Here is a 17,305-nt window from a genome sequence, read left to right on the forward strand (position 1 = left end):
TGTGAATTTCCACACTGTGAGACGATATGGGATTATAATGTACGCTACCCACAAACTAACTGTGAAAACAGTGGTCAGTGAGTACACCCCTGTTAAAACAGTAGGTTCTTACCCACGTTGGGCTGGACTTTTAGTATGACCAATTCCAAATAGCAGTTCATTTGGACCAACATATGACAGACAACCCAAACATATTTTTTTCAAGAATATGCTCTATGCAAGCCCACTATAGTCGAAACAAGGCATTCTGATGAATATTGCGTTTGTGGAATAAGAGTTAATCCGCTCATTTTTAGCCATCTCTGGGGTCATTTTGTCACTTTCTGTCGACTGAAGATGACATCAAAGTTGCTCAGGGCTCAGATAACGACCAATCGCCTGTTTTCTCAAACTGAGCTATGATTGGTCGTTATCTGAGCCCTGAGCAACTTTGATGTCATCTTCAGTCGACAGAAGTGACAAAATGGCTGCCCCCTGAGCTAGCTAAAAACTGGTGGATTTCTCATATTCCACAAACGCAGTATTAATCATCTGATTTTCATTTTTATACGAAGTTATTTCTCTTCAAGAAAATCAAGCTGTTGAGCATTGTATGTGAGAAAAGAATCCTTGCAAGTTCTGACCAGCTCAAATGCATCCTTAAGGTATAGTGGCAGGCTGGCCAGGACTGCTGTTCCAGCTGCATTCATTTTTTTGTCCTAGGAGACAAACTTTATTTGTCTTGAATTTATCAAGTCTCTGCTCTAACACATTCCTTTACATCCATTTAATGTATTCATTCAATTTTTGACATGTTCCTCATATGTTCATCAAATGCTCACTTACTAACGTTACACAGAAGTCAACTTTAAACTTTAAATAAAAACCAACAACTTTAAGCGAGTGGGCAACAAGGATTGGAGTTGAAATGAAAATGCCTCTAGTGTTTTGGGCCAGGAATAGAAGCTGCCATGTCTCAGTAAGAGGGCCACTCTGCTAACCCATTTAAGCACCTTGAAGCCTTGTGGCAAGTATGAATGTTTAATTAGCGCATTGCAGGTTTCAATATTTGATTATGACGTTACAGGTGGGACAGAGTAAAACACTGTCGAGTATTCCTGTTGATGTCCCGCAATGACAAGTGCGATTCCGGGCCAAGAACAGTGTGTTTGGGCCAAATAAAGTCACAAGCACACATACTACCGAAATCCTTTCAATGCACTTGAGCGAGAGCGCTGAGCTGAATCTGAAGTGGCAAGCTTACGCACTCACACAGCCACAAACATCTTGTTGTGTCATGACCTTACAAGTTGGGTCACTGCGACCTATTCTTCAACGTGAGTCAGCACGGGGATAATAGAGCGGAACAGCTGTGTCTCAGTCATACAAACACCTCAGGGCTCCATTTTGGGGGGCTTGGATATGTGTAAGATGTACCGCTGATAAGAGACTTCAGGGGATGGGCAGCCGCTTGAGAAAAATACATTTTAAAATCTGCTTGAACGGGGATGGGCAACTTAAAAGCTGGAGGGGGGCACCATCTTTCAGCAGCGCTACTCGGGGGCCACAGCGGACCACGCACTTTATGACAAAAATGCGATTTTAGATGTGGACAAAATATGTGCTGTTAATAAATATCATTTTTCATAATACAGAGATGCACAATCCTAACCCAACAGCAAAGTGCTTGAAGCAAGTAATAAAATAACCACATGATGTTATCTGTTCATTTCGGTGCATAGGGCTCGCGTGCATAAAAAACACAATTCAAGTTCGGCACAAAGCTGCGTTTAGTGCAAAATTTTGTATATTTTTCACAAAAATCTCTTCACTCAAAATGTAATATTATTGAGCTACTATGTTTGTCCTGAATATCATTTCAAAGCCGCAAAAAAAACCATTTCGGCCTACTTATATTGTAGGATAGTTAAGGCAGTTTAAGACCCAGTGAAAGCACAACTAAGACCTGTCTGCTATCTAGTGTTGAATGGTGATATTACAACTTGAAACTACAGTTGATGCATGTTCGCAATTTGGCCCCGCGATTTAGCATATTTGTTGATTTTTTTCCTTCTCTTTTTTCAATATTTTTTTAGTTTTGTTTTTTATTTTTTTCCGGCATTTTTCTTTTCCTAATTACACCCATTATTTTGTGAAAAAGGTATATTGTATGTTTATCAGCAGTTTTTAATAATTCTTTGGTGTTATACAAAAAATTATTAAGGGGCCACTCAGAGAGTGGTGCAGTTTCCCATCCCTGTGCTACTCTATCGCTAACAACCTTGATCTTCTTTGTGAACAGCATGATGACTTCTATCCATCCATTCTTTTGAAATGTAGCACACACACAAAAGCACCGTAGCCTACCTCAAGTCTCATTCTCATGCAATGGACTGGAACTAACTTAGACATTCCTGCGGCTGTCTCTCTCTCTCACTCACACGGGTGGGAAAAGTGACACAACACACAATGCCTCCACACGGGCCCTATCATATCTGACCCACAAAATTCCTTTTAGCCTCATAAATGAATCAATCGGAGCGCTTTTGCGAAGACGGGCGGGCCGGGCTGGCCCAGCAGCGAGCAAGTGGAAAATAAGTGAATATGTTACCTTTTTAACTGCAATATTATACTTTTTTTTTATTTTCACATCTTACCTTACTATATTTACCATTTTTCTCTTTAGTTACAGTGGCAAAGTAAATGTCAAACAAGGAGCTGAATCAATATTCATTAGAAGCACCAACGTTGAACACAAGGATGCCGTTCAACCTCCAACTCGTTCAAATTTGGCATTAATTTTTCGCAGTGGAAAAAAAAATGGATGTCATGTCAAACCGTCACCATCAGTCACCATTTTTTTTTTTAAATCTAAAATCTTCACTGCCTTCCAAGTGTAAAAGGACCTTAACTGCTGTATAATAAAACTAAAATATAACAAAAGTACTCACTCTATGTTGATGCTCGGCATATAGGCACATCATTTTTCAAGGAGGCTTGCAGCAGGAGTCGACATCACACATTGACGCTTTTTAACGTTCTCAGCTGTAATACAAGTGAAAAAGCGTAAAACGTTAACAGCTTTATGGGGAAATTTAAAAACGTTACATTGTGTACTCACCTTTTACTGCGATGACACATGAAGAGCAGAGGGAGGATTATAGCTGTGCTTCAAAGGTAAGTCTCTTCATATTAACATTAAACATGTATTTTATTACAATGCATGCTTGTCAGCCCCAGCAGATTGGGAGGGGGTTTATTAAAAAAAAAAAAAAAAAAAAAAAAACTTTCATAACTCACTCAGTGCCATTGATGTGTTTATTCGACTTTTCACAGGCCAGCAATTCAATCCCAGTAATTCATTTATATTATTTTCAAATGTTTTTCAAACATTAGGGTAAAAGAGGGTCTGAAAATGTCCGGCAGTGAATGAGTCAAATACTTTTGCTTGGGAATACTGTCCAGCCAAAACACACACAAACACACAGTGTTCTTTAAAAAACACACACTCATACACAAACACTTTTGACGGTCCAATGAAGTGACAGTCCAAGCCCTGCATTTCTTTCCCGGACTATTAGATGGACGATCACATCTCGGCGATCTCACGCTTTTTTCTTTTTTTTTTCTCTCTCAGCAAAATCTTCTCTCATCTCGGGACTCGATTTCCTTTTCCTGCGCTCAGTTCTTATCTGGAAGAGGAGCTCATTTCCCCACAAATACTTGTGTTTCTTCTCTCTTCGCTGCCTCTGTTGTCTTCATTAGCCTGTCTCAGATTGTGGAGAAAGAAGCTCCAGTGGGTGTGTGGATGTGTGAATGGGTGGGTAGTTGATGTGAAAGCAAAATGAGACGTGCGAGGAGGACTGAGGAGAAATTAGTGCGCGTGACCTCCTTTTTGTGGCTGCACAACAGAGTGGTCGTTGCAAAGCACTCAGGCGTCCATCGACCGCCAGCCATTGATCGGCCAATGCCAATGACTCATTCGATGCTCAGTATGCAAGTTGCAGCCCTCATATGCATGTATGCATGCAAACGCCGTTCAAATGAGATGCGGTTTATGCCGTACTGCTGAAGACAAAAAGTACAGCAGCAGAGAAATAAACCTTTATGAGCTCCTTTCAATCCCCGCGCACATTTGTCCTTATGATAAAAATGTTCAAATTCCATGCCAAAAAACTACTTCAAAAACTTCTTCGACATGCAAAAATGGACCCTACTTCATCTAGCAACTTTCCTATGCCAAACATAACTACATGTTTTGAGCTGAGAGAATGTATCCGATTAAAGCCTGTGGTGACGATAGTATATCCCACTTGGTCATCGCGGGGCTTTTCCACACCGCAACAACAAGGCGCTCTAATGCAGCTACGCCAGTCCAATTGCCCTGGTCCACACCATGCTGTCAAGTTGAAAATAATAGAATTACAATTCGCCGATTTCAGCATGTAGGGGTAGTATGATTGTTGATTGGGGGTTTGGCCAATGGATGTCACAGACTTGTTTTAAATTGCAAAAATATGCCTAATGGGTCCTGTCACGTAGTCTCCATTAGATCATTCAGTGGCAAATTTATGTTTTGACATATAAATATGTCTTTGGGATTGAATGAGTTAATCAATATTTATTTAATTCATTCAGTGCCAAGGAGATATTTATTGGTCTTTTCACAGTCCAGCCATTCAATCCCAGGAACTTCTTTATACATTTTTCAGTATTTTTCAAAAGTTATGGTAAAGGAGGGTCTGAAAATGTCTGGCACTGAATGAGCTAAATGGAAATCAGTGTCTGAGACATTTTCTTTTTCTGGCTCTCAACATAGTTTTCATGCGCTTTCAAGGAAAACCATCCTGTGGCGAGACCATGATGTTTGTTGCATTAACTCTCTAGAGGTGACTTTATTCACTGACCTCCAGGGTTGCAAATAGTTTTTTTTGGAGGCAATGTTTCTGTAATGCCTGCTATTTTTAGAAGAGCACTGAATGAATCCAGCAATTCAAAAAGCAACGAGGCATGCGGCAACTCCACGGCCCATCAGACAATGCTCCTCGATCCCAAAGTATTTCGCCATTCATCTTTTTGCAGCACACACTGACAATAAGGCTGTCGTGACAGCTGTTAAATCTTGCCGCCAGGTTCTACTTATGGGCTCTGACTGCAGCACAGACGTTCATCAGGAGAACTGCAGCTGGGCGCTCAAGGCTGCACAACCTCTCAACGTCACTTTGGGTTTTAGTTGACATTTATGACGCAGACCCATTTATACCTGCCGGGGCCTGATTGTCACATTGAACAATAGGAATCTGCACCTCCCGGCTCTGCAAGAGGAGCCCCGCTTGTTCCTGCCTGATGAAAGCTGGCATCCCTTTAATTGCGATGCGTCGATGTGGTAGTCTGACAAATGCAAATAGAGAAAGCTGTCCGGACACGTGCCACTTACAATTAGTTGGGGAGCTCATCTAAATAAATGCCGGATTTACAGTCTGGCTGTAAGGGGTAAGGGATTTGTATGCATTTTTCCCCTATTGAAAAATCAGCCCCGTGTGTCTAAATAATGCCTTTCTGAAATGACCCTGATTCATTCATTTATTAGCGATTAATTTATTGGAATATCCCCAGTGAAAGGAATAAAGAAAAAACATATTCTATAGATGTACATGTTTTCATAATTTAGTTGGTTTCAAACCAAAAGGAAAAAAAATCCCCCCAAAAATATAAAAAACGAAAACAAAAATACACTTTAAAGAAAATTTTAAATCGCTTTTCAACAAAAACGAGTCAATTCGACCCATAACAGTGGAGTTGAGAACTTGCTCGCCTCAATACCATCCTGCAATTATTCAATTTGTCCACGAGATGGCAGTATGAGAAGCAGTGTTTCGGAGTCATGGTTGCTGAGATTACAGGCTCATAGGTGAGGATTATGTAAGAGAAATACTATCACTTAAATGTCACATTAAGAAAACGTTCACAATATATCATAGTGGGAACGAAATGTTTAAAATGCCTCTCCCAAAAATGTTTGTAGTCTAATTGAGAATGATTTTGGGGAGACTTTTTTTTAATGTAGTTACAAATCATTTTTAAAGTGTGATCTCTTCTACAAAAACATAAAAAGGATTATCTGAAACGCCTCACTTTTGTGTTTGCTTATCTTCATATTGGCACTAATTACTCATTGTATTCTTCCTTTAGGTTGTATTCTGTTCGTGGTCAATTACTTTACTGTAACCGAATGAGCTTTTTTTTTTTTTTTTAATGCTCATGAGATGAAAAGAAAAACATTATTGTAAATGTGCAGTCACATGATGCGAACACAACACACAAGGATATGAATATGTACAGATCAATGAGGTTTTTAATAATCATTATCACATTTATATACAGAGCAAGCAATGTCTTCAAATGAATCCCCCCCCAAAAAATCCTAAAACGCATGTTCCTCTCATTTTCCTCCCGTCTTTAAAATAGCGATAAGGATCACCTCAAGGAGATTGGTGTGTTGATAGAGAAGTAGACACAATAGAAAAAAGAAAATCTTTGCTTTATCTTCCACCGTTAAGACAGCGTTGGTCATGAGAGGATGGCAGTTTACTCATTTTCCACTGCAGTGAATTGACATTGATGTAAGTTCTATGGTTATGAACGACATTAATAGATCGCCCAAAACAAGCAGTGATTGTCTGATCCACTGTTGGAATCACAGCGAGCAATGTCTCAAGCTTTTCAAATCCACTACCACTCCAAATAAGTACTCCTACAGTTTGTAAAATGATGAATTATTTCCTCTGTGCGTGTATCTCCGACTTAAATTTAGCTGCCACTTTAAAAGAAGTATAATCACAAACAGGGCAGAACTAATTGAATTTTGAAGTGTTTTGTGACAGGGAGATGTTGCGCCATCTAATCTGCTTCTCTCAGATATCCCACAACTTTTGGAACTGAACATTACCCAAGCCGGTGTCAACAAATCACACATAAAAATCAAGTGAAACAATGTTAAAAAAAAAAAAAAAAAAAACGCAAAAACTAGGGAATACAGCAGAACGAGGAAGCAGTGTCCACTATACACGGTCCTTTAAGAAAGCTTAAGTAAAACCAATTTAGACGAACTAAGCTTTTACAAAAAACACAAAAGGGCGCCACTAGTAAGTTTGGTTTCAGTCTTTACAACAGTGGCTGCTTGAGCAAGCAGCGACACTGAGGGGATGTTGGTGAAAATCACTATATATACACGCACACACTCACATTCGCACTATAGGTATACAATCATGCACACGAGAAGTCAACGTGTCCAGTTTCTTGAGTGGTATCACATGACCCAGCCACGCAAACAGAAGCAAGGTGGGTGGGTGTGTCTGTGTGTGTGTGTGTGTGTGTGTGTGTGTGTGGAGGGGTGGGGGTGGGGGGGTTACTTGTAAGCAACTAGGATGCTCGTCTTTTGTGTGAGGCTCAAACGCCACGTGACTTCCCAAGGGAACTACAGTGGGCATATTGTCCTGAAAAAAAAAAAGAAAATCCTTTTTTTGTTAGATTTTCCTCTGTGGGTCGTAAGAAGGGGGGGACAAAAAGTATCTTCACATATTTGTCTAACTTCTAGTCAGTGAGCGCCTGCAAGAAAGAAACATTCACATTCAATAATTCCGATCAGTCGATGCAATAAACGAGCAAGGTCAATGAATGCAATTTTTTTTTTAGATGAAAACAAAGTGTGAAACAGCTATGCTAACATTGCACAAACACAGCATCTGTATATTATATTATTTGTACACAAATCCTGATATGCCACAGTTCCAATTTTCCCAATCTTTAATAGGCACGTCTGACATAGGAAAAAAATCTCAGGACACCCCACCAAACAAACGTCACTCAACATGGGTTGACAGGTTAATTAGTATGTACCTTCTGTCATCTAGTGGAAGAGCATTTATTTGTTCTGCCAGTCGTGAAACGTGGCTGGCATAGATAGTTGAACAAAGATATAGAATTTGTAGTGAATAAATCATTTTCCAGGTGAAATAAGAACATTTCCCACAGCATAGTAATGATCTCATGGCAACACTACATGACCGAGTTACAGCATTGCAACTCATTTGTAGTCTCAAGAAGAGAGTCATTTTTTTGGTAACTAAGTAGTTCATGTTTGGGGGGAAATGTATGTTCCGCCATGTATTATTATTATTTTTTTTTAAACCAACACTTGATTGTTAATTTCCATAATCTTTCAAGCAATTTCAAATACCCTATCCCTAACGGTAAATGTTAAGCGGGGAATTTGTGTGAAAAGGCAGAATAAAGGTTGTTGTCTTTACCTTGAAGCCTTGAAGGGATTAGAATTCATCATCCGAGACGTGAGGTTTAGCGACAGCCATCTCCTCCTTACTGTTGGCAATCATCTTACATTTCTAGACAAAAACAGACAAACAGGTTTACTGGCGCTCCGATGCAACATGCATCAAGCGGCAGCATCGTTTACCTCTGTCAACTCCTTTATGGTGTGGATGTTAGCTTGCTGAGTGACTTTCCTTTTCGCTTCCTCGATGTGGTCCAGGTTGAGGGACGGGGTCGGTGGCGCGAGACACGGGGGAGGTTTGTTTGTGATGGTGGGAAGAGGGGCAAGAGGGGGCATGGCCGCCAAGGCCCCCATGTTGGTCAAGGCTGCCGTCATGGTGGCCGCCGTCATACTTGCCATGGCGGCGCTCATGGTGATGTTGGACATGCTGGGCATTCCTGGAATACCGGGCAACCCCATTGGACCCATGTTGGGCATATTTGGCATCCCCATGCCCATGGGGAGGGGTAGGGGCAGCGGGAGGGAGAGGGGGCCGGGAGACGGCGTCGGCAGGGGAAGCTGGAGGATGGCTTTCGGTCGCAGACTCTCGGGGATGGGCACGCCCGCTTTGGCACACATGGCAGCTGCGTTGGCCTTGGCTATCTCCAGTAACTGGTCCTTATCTGGGAAAGAATATGATGACAAAGCAAATTACACAACCGCTCTTCTACGTTGTGACTTCCGTGTGATCAAAGCGTGTGAAAAGTTTTACCTAGGTCAGTGAGCCTTGGAGGCGACTTGCTGGCGCTGCGCCGTGTCCGCGACCCTGAGCGCCGCTGCTTGCGGAGAATCAAAACGGGAGAGTGGCTCGGCTCCCTTTTCCACCTATCCCTTCTATCAAATGAGCGACTGCGAAACACTGGACGCTTCCCCCGACCTCTGGATCTTGACCTGTTTGACCGTCTTCGGTCAGACGAACGAGACCTGGACCTGCGACCCCTGTCTCCTGACCTAGACCTTTTCTTGCGGCCGGCGGATCGACTCCGAGACCGCTTGTTCCTGTCGGCGGACTTGGATCTTTTCCGCCCCCTGGCGTTGGGCGAGCGAGAGCGTCTCTTGCGGGTTGGAGAGCGGGTCTTGGATCGGCGCGCCCTGGTTCGAGACTTGGAACGGGATCGCTTGCGTCGTGTGGCCGAACGAGAAGGGCTGGATTTCCTGCGCCGGCCGGGACTCCGAGATTTTGACCGGCGCTTCTTTTTCTCGGGTGGTGAGACAGACTCTCTCTTCTTCACTGGAGACTTTGACCTGAAGATGAGGATGTGAGTGCTTACATTGGTTATCACCACACTTAAGACTTTACACTCAAGTCATTCAGCAAACTAACCAACACAGCGAAGCAACCCCCCGCCGCAAACAGCTAGCTATTTTTCATAATTTCCTACAATAATACAGTAGTTCAAATCTTGTTTTCTGGTGTCTATTGTATATGTGTTAGTGTCATTTCATTTGTCTTTTCATTTATTGCTTATTATTGCTTTCACCGCCTTTTGTGGATTATTGCCATTTTGTCATAGATGCTTTGCTACAGCTGTTGTGAAATGTGCATATAAATAAAGCTTCGTTGTATTGTAATGTTGGCGTTCGTTGCATACGCAAAGCACAAACCTCTTTGGGGGTGAAGCTGAGCGGGAAGGTTCCCTGTGATCTGCTGGTGAAGGCGAACACTCTTTGCTCTGCCTTCCTGGAGATGCTGTATGCGAGGGGCTTTGCAGGGATTCTTCTAGCGTGTTCACCGGCGGGGAAGAACTTTCCATTTCTTCCTCAGGGGCTTGAGAACATTCAGATCCCTCTTGCTCTTGTTCAGTGACAGGTTCTTGGGAGACAGACCCAGTCCCCGAAACATCGTGTTCGGGGCATAAGCTGGCCTCCTCCGTCTGTTTTTCTTCCTCTACTTCGGGGATGGCATCAGGGGCTTCAGGCTGCTCCTGCACTTCAGCCACAGAAGTTACAGCTGGAGAACTGGAATCAACCAATGAGATCACAGGTTTCCAGCCACCTGAAATATAGAGCAGATATTCAAACCCAATACACTTTGGCATTAACCTGTGAAGTAGGGCTGAACATTTAATCAATTTCCAATCAAAAATGCAATGTAGGACAAGTCTGCTTTCAAATCACAAAGGCTGTATTTTTTTTAAATAAATTTGTACAGTGAAAAAAGTGTAGAAAACTATTTGGCCCCTTCCTGATTCTCCCCCCAATCATCATCAAACAAATTCAGTCTTAGTCAAATACAACACAAACACAAAATGCTGGAAATTAAGGCTTTTATTATTAAGTGAGGAAAAAAATCCAAGCCTACATGGCCCTGTGTGGAAAAAGTGATTGCCCCTAAGCCTAATAACTGGTTGAGCCACTCTGAGCAGCAACAAGCGAAATCAAGCATTTTCTAGAACTGGCAAAATGTCTTGAAAATATTTTGGCTCCCGCTTCCATGCAGGATTGCTTTAATTCGGCACAGGCTACACAGGTCGGTTTTTGAGCATGGACAGCCTTATAAATGTTATGCCACAACATTTCAATCAGAATTCAGGACTTCAACTTTTTGAGTAGGCCATTCCAAAACATCTTTGTTTTATTGTAAGCCATTCCGAAGTTGACCTTCTGATGTGTTTTCGATCATTGTCGTGATAAAGAACCCAAATATGCTTCATCTTGAGGTCATAAATTGATGGCCAAACACTGTCCCTCAGAATTTACTGGTAAAGAGCTGAACTCGTTCAATAAAACAAAAACATAAAACAAAAAAGCAATCCAGGTCCTGAATTAGCAAAGCAGCTCCAGATATCACACTACCACCACGTTTGACTGTTGGTATATACTTTCTCTTCACACTAGGCTGATCCGTGTCACAATTAAGCAGTGGTCATATTCATTTTAATGTGGAATACTCCCACACTTCGGCCATCTTCCCGCACCGTTAAACGAATAGCTTCGCTCCAGCCTCCGACTTCCTGCATGTTGTGATCGCTCACAGTTGTGTTTTCAAATGTGCCCACATGAGGCGCTAAATGCTCATTTTTCCTCGCAAACTGCGATGCGAAACCGCTTGTTTTGAACCTTATATATTTGTCTTTCATATTAATTCATGGTTGATTTAAACTATAAGACCAAAAATATGTACGTATAAAAAACAAGATGTTTATTGTAATAGAGTTTAATTTATTGCTTAAATTGCAATATTGGGAAATTGAAACAACAAACACAATTAGATTGTTTTTCTAAATCATCCAGACCTATTGTTAGGGAAGTTGTTAAGGAAAAAAAAAACTACTCTCACCTGTTGTAGGAACGGTTTCAGCAACTGCAGCCATCTTTTCTGGGGATGCCATCTTTTCTGGGGATGCCATCTTTTCTGGGGATGCCATCTTTTCTGGGGATGCCATCTTTTCTGGTGATGCCATCTTTTCTGGTGATGCCATCTTTTCTGGTGATGCCATCTTTTCTGGTGATGCCATCTTTTCTGGGGATGCCATCTTTTCTGGGGATGCCATCCTTTCTGGAGATGCCATCCTTTCTGGAGATGCCATCCTTTCTGAAGATGCCATCTTTTCTGGAGATGCCATCCTTTCTGGTGATGCCATCTTTTCTGGTGATGCCATCTTTTCTGGTGATGCCATCTTTTCTGGTGATGCCATCTTTACTGGAGATGCCATCTTTACTGGAGATGCCATCTTTACTGGAGATGCCATCTTTACTGGAGATGCTTGCTCCGCCTGGGGCGAAGATGATGTCTTCTCCGCAAGAGGGGGTGAGGCGGATCTGGCATGGGAGGACCTATCAGACGGCTTATCACTTGACTCAGACGGGGATCTGGACTTGGATCTGTGCAAGCCAACAGAGACAGATTTTGACTTTGACCTTCTTACGAAGGTCCTTGGTGATTTGGACTTCTTTCTGCTCGGCAATGGTGAACGTGACTTTGACCTGTGCCTTCGAGGCAACGAGCGGGATTTTGACCGTTTGCTAGACCGCGGCGGAGACCGCTTTCTCCTGGCAGGGGAACGAGAACGCCTTCTGACTGGAGACCTGGATTTGGATCTCCAGCGAGAAATGGGCGTTCGGGATTTGGTCCGTTTGCGGGGACTCCTTGATCTAGAGCGGCGCTGACGTTTGTAGTTCGTGACGGAACGTGATCGAGTCCGCCTGCTCCTGCGGACAGATCTGGAGCGTGAGCGGCGTGTTCTGGGAGGTGGCGACCTCCTATGTCGCGACAAAGATCGACTCCTCGAGCGCCTGCCGCCAGTACGTTTGGCCAAGGAACGTGACCTGGAGCGGCGGTAAGGGCGCCTGGATCTGGAGCGACGGGCCCTGGCCAACGAGCGAGAGCGTGACCGTCTACCGCTTGCGCCACCACGTCTGGGCGAGCGTGTCCGGGAGCGCCTTAAGCGCCCTCGTGAGCGGGACTTTGATCTCCGGCTTCTCCTTGGAGACCGAGATAAAGAGCGCGACCTGCGTCCGCCACGTTTTGGCGATCTTGAGGGTCTTCTTTTTGTCGACGGGGGGCTTCGGCGTCGCCTCGGAGACAAAGACAAGCTTCTCCGACGTTTTGGTGACTTGGACCTCCGCGGAGACCGCAACGACTTCCTCTTGGGCGTGCGTGACCGAGAAGTGGACCACGACCGCCGGCGAGCTCTCTTGGGAGACTTTGAGCGTGGGGAGACGGCCTTCTTCCGAGGTTTAGGAGACTGAGAGCGAGAGATGGAGCGCGAGAGCTGCCGCTTTTTTAGACGAGCGGGAGATTGCTTGTCCTTTGAGGCTGATCTCGAATGATTCTCTGGTGGTTTTTCCACTGCCACAACTGTTTGATCCTCATTCTGCTGCTTAGCGGGACTTTTTGATGGAGACCGACTTGACCTAGACTGCTTAATATCTGGGCCCATAACAGGGAGGGGAGATGCTGGCCTGGGTGAATCAGACTCTTTTACAGTTGCCTGCTGCGCTAAACTGGATTCATCTTTCTGTATTGGCTCATCTCTAGGTGCATTGCCTTCCTGTTTAGGAATAATGTCAGGAAGTTCATTGGCATGAGTCAAAGTACCATCTCCTAGACTGGCTTCTTCCTTTATTTGAACTGTTCCTGTCTGTGTTACTTCATCCAAGCAAGGCAAGTTGGATTTTATATCCTTTTCTGTTCCATTGGTCTGACCATCATTTGCGGTCTTCTCTGCATTTTGTGGAACATCAATTTCAGATATGCACTCTTTCTTCTCTCCGAGTGGTTCAGGATTCAGCAGACTGGGAATACCTTTCTCATCCCCTTTGTTGTTTTGGGGTGACATTAGGGATACTGGCTCATGCTGGCCAGGCGCTACCGCTGGAGAGGATTTGCCATCACCTGTCCCTGCACGCCCCTCCATTTCAGATTCTGAGCCTGAGCCGGAACTGCTATCAGATGAAGAGCGAGATTGGGATTTCTTTTCATCCTTCTTCTTCTTCTTTTTCTTCTTCTTAGCAGCATGTCTTTTGTGTTTTTTAGATTTTGCATCTCCCTCCTTGTCCACACAATCTGACAAGACAATTAATGAGCTTTTTTTTATTCTATTTTTCTTATATTGTTTATTGTGCATGAAAGAAAATCAATCCAAAATAAAAATGCAACATTCTTACAACTTGTCCTACCTGTTTTAGTCTCTTCCTTCTGCCCAGCATGATCTCCAGCTTTTGCGGCCAGCCTCGCACTGCAAAAACAAGGTCAAGTGGGTTCAGAAATTCCCCACAAAATAGCAACACAATTAATGTCAATTTGGGTAGCTGATTAATAATATAGGAGCACAACATTATTGACTCTGCATCCATTGCATACCCCCAGATTCACATATTCTTAACATTTTTTTGGGGGGGAGGGAGATTGGGGCGTGATTTCTCTCTCATTTTTTCCCCCCATCCGAATGCATTTGCAACAGATGTCAATTATATGCAAGTTCATCCTTACTATTTTGTTAGTGTAAGTTAATTATTATCTAAGCCCTTACCAGTTAAGCCCATATCTCACTGAGCGGCAAATGCTTGCAAACGTAGCGAATGCTGGGTTTTTGTCAGGATTCCTAAAAGGTTGCAAAGATGTTCACAAACTGTTTTTAACTTGTGACAAACAGTTTTTCTTGTCGACTGTTTGCACCCTTTTAAGAACCCTGCCGAAAACCCAACATTCGTAAGCATTCGCCACTCAGTGACATATGCCATATGGGTTTTACATCACTGCTGCAGGACGGACCTCATCGAAAACTGAGGTGCCGCGATACTATTTAAAATAAAAAACATCTGGAGAAAGAGGCCTAAAAACTAGCTGCACAACAGTGTGAAAATCGTATTGTGTATACTGCAATTCCTCAAATAGTGGCCATTTTAGAATTTTGCAAGAATGTTGTCAAAATCATGATATTTAGATGTATTTACATGTCAAATGAGAATATTGTGGAAAATTGTATACCAGTAGGTCAATTTGTTTTTAAAGTCATTATATAAAATCACTTTACACAAAGTGACATTTTTCAGATTTGCACAATGTTGCAGGTTATATATCCTCGCTGTCCTTTGAAAACACATATGTCCAATTTTGACATTAAAAAAAAAAAAATGTCCAGGTTAATGGGATGTCTCTAATGCAGAAACCCCATTAATGTAAAAACAAAATCTCTTATAAAGTTCACAGAAAATTTAAATACGGAAATAGTTCCCTAAGGTAACTGCGTTTTAAATTAGATTTGAAAAAAAAGGCAATTGCCGATATTTGTCAAAATGCCAAATATTGGCGCCAAAAATCAGACTTCACAACTCTCGGAGCGAAATGTCCTTCTGAAGTATCTCTATATGTTTATTTAAATATTTAATAATTCCACTTTTAAACTGTACTACTAAGATAAATACACTTTTCTGCGATATTGTAATTTATTTAGCTGTAACTGTATATTCAAATGCGTTATAATTATATTCTAACTGCACATGAACTTTGTTCTCATCTTTGTTTGTTTAAGTGGATGACACACCCGGCATTTAATTGAGGTGTGGCAAATGGTGCGTCCACAAAGTATGACAGTCAAAACAACTGACCTGGCTCGAGTAGTCCGGGCAAGTTTCACAGTCGCCGTCTCCGCTTCAGACTCAGCACCAGACTCCGAGCTGCTTTCCTTTTCACCCTTCCTTTTCTTTTTCTTCTTCTTGTTCTTGTGCTTTTTGTGCTTCTTGTTTTTCTTATGGGGCTGTTCAGTCCCATCTGTGCAATTCACATCATCTTTTTCCGTTGTCTCATCCTCGCCTGAAGATCACACCCAGAATTTAAAATTATGCAAAGTATATTTACACTATGTAGTTTTATGGCCAAATGGGCAAAAGAAAGTAGTGGGGTAAAGTTTACCCTCACCATCACTCACCGGCTGGAACATCCACTGCACACTCCATTTGATCTGTTGTGAGAGTGCTGTTGTAAAGGGTCCTTTTAATGTTAGAACGGTACCGTCACTGGGGAAGAATCAACATACAATCACTGAGGGTTTTCCAAACAACTTCAGCTCAAGACACAAATTAATAAGGTGATTCCTCTACGGGACCCACACTCCATCAAATTCTACAACTAAGCAATCCTTGAATCAAGGCAACTGCACTCTTCTTGGTTGTCGAAGATGTGTCACCTTTTAGCATTTTGCATTTAAAATGACATGTTTCCAACATCTCCTGCTGCCTTGATTCAACTTTTGGGGACATTCACATATACTGTACATGCATGAATGACAAAGAACATAGAGGAATTTACCCTAAGAAATTGTGACAATCTGACAACCTTGACCCTAAATTTAGAGAAACCCTGCTATTACGAGTGTAAATCTGTCACATTAACATAATAATGGATGGGTGATAATTAAACAGTTAGTATAGTTTCAGTCACTTTCTCTATTTAACAAAGCATACATAAACATTAAAAGTCTGCAAATTAATGCAACTTCAATAAAATCATGATGTTGGAAGCTGTGCTTCAACATATTGGATTTTTATATTGTAGGAAAATGTACTTTTGAATACGAGGTATTCCAAAACTATTTTAGCTATACGCTTTAGCAACAAAAAGAACTCTTTGAAATTAGCTAAGTGAAACTTGATCAAACCCACTTAAAAAATATGTCTGTTCGACTTATGATATATTGTTTTGATGATATCTGTTATACGACAAAAATGAAACGAGATCGGCTTTCCTGTGACAATAATGGCTACAAATTAACATTGCCGCGCTACCAGCCAACCACAACGTGTTGTTTTGACGCTTAATTTGTGACAATGGGCAGTCATATTGGGGGGGGGGATAAACTGATCTAATTGTTTATGAGTTGTAACGTATCGGACAAAGTTTACTAAGAAAACGAGGAATCAAACAAAGTTTATATAAGTAACTCGGTTTACAAGTTTTAAACGCCAGCGGGCCTGCGTGACTGTAAGCTAGCTTTAACATTCATTCAAAAATTATCGGAGGTCACGCTGCTATCGGACGTATAAAACAGCTAAAGGAACATTTTCCACAAAAAAAACGATTCATTTGCTTAGAAGATTACTTATAGCGCAATAGTGATAGTAAAATAAACAGGATGCTACAAAATTGCGGCCTCCACGGCCATCCACAACCTATTCCTCTAGCTAATACAGCTATCTTGGTTAGCATGCTCGTAGTTGTTTAACAACCTAGCTCTAAATCCATTTTCGCTAGTAGCGACTGTTCGTTTCAACAAGTAAGTTGGTTACTTAATCACATTCGCCGATTTTTTTTGACGCATATTTACCCGGTGAGAGTTTAGAGGCACTAGCAGGAGAGACGATTTTTTTTCAAGGGCCGTGGTCTTAATTTCCAAAACGTGCGAAGCCGAACAATCGCGCACCGACAACGTTAGCCAGCTAACTCTTCCGCCATGATAGGAAGGTATCCCGGCATGCAGTGCTGCGCGCGTTGAGTGGCAGCGTCACAGTTACCCGGGCAACTCCCCGAGTCTGACGATGGATGGATGGATGGAT

General features: G+C 42.3%; 1 protein-coding gene across 2 annotated transcripts; it reads right to left on the reverse strand.

Moving 5' to 3' along the window:
- Positions 1-6,316: 6,316 nt before the first annotated feature.
- Positions 6,317-17,272, reverse strand: sona (SON DNA and RNA binding protein a). 2 transcript variants are annotated; one of them, XM_086051254.1, is made up of 10 exons: positions 17,077-17,272; positions 15,682-15,769; positions 15,362-15,566; positions 13,931-13,989; positions 11,589-13,817; positions 9,914-10,304; positions 9,021-9,553; positions 8,453-8,931; positions 8,289-8,381; positions 6,317-7,475 (listed from the first exon to the last, which is right to left on the reverse strand). In XM_086051254.1, exons 2-9 carry the CDS (start codon positions 15,707-15,709, stop codon positions 8,307-8,309), a joined length of 3,999 nt encoding a protein of 1,332 aa, XP_085907380.1. In that variant the 5' UTR covers positions 15,710-15,769; positions 17,077-17,272; the 3' UTR covers positions 6,317-7,475; positions 8,289-8,306. The 2 variants fall into 2 exon arrangements, with proteins under 2 accessions (XP_085907380.1, XP_085907379.1); XM_086051253.1 differs by having other exon boundaries at positions 6,317-7,587; positions 17,077-17,271.
- Between the last annotated feature and the right edge of the window lie 33 nt (positions 17,273-17,305).

This window comes from Filicampus tigris, chromosome 14 (genome assembly GCF_054856515.1).
Source record: "Filicampus tigris isolate MCC_2025a chromosome 14, RoL_Ftig_1.0, whole genome shotgun sequence".
Classification (NCBI taxonomy): Eukaryota; Metazoa; Chordata; class Actinopteri; order Syngnathiformes; family Syngnathidae; genus Filicampus; species Filicampus tigris.

Coding starts and splice junctions, on each gene's coding strand:
- sona (XM_086051254.1), bottom strand. CDS start 15,709: ATGGAGTGTGCAGTGGATGTTCCAGCCG. Junction 10,305..11,588: donor TGAAACCGTTCCTACAACAG/GTGAGAGTAGTT, acceptor TCTATATTTCAG/GTGGCTGGAAACCTGTGATC. Junction 8,932..9,020: donor TCCAAGGCTCACTGACCTAG/GTAAAACTTTTC, acceptor ATTCTTTCCCAG/ATAAGGACCAGTTACTGGAG.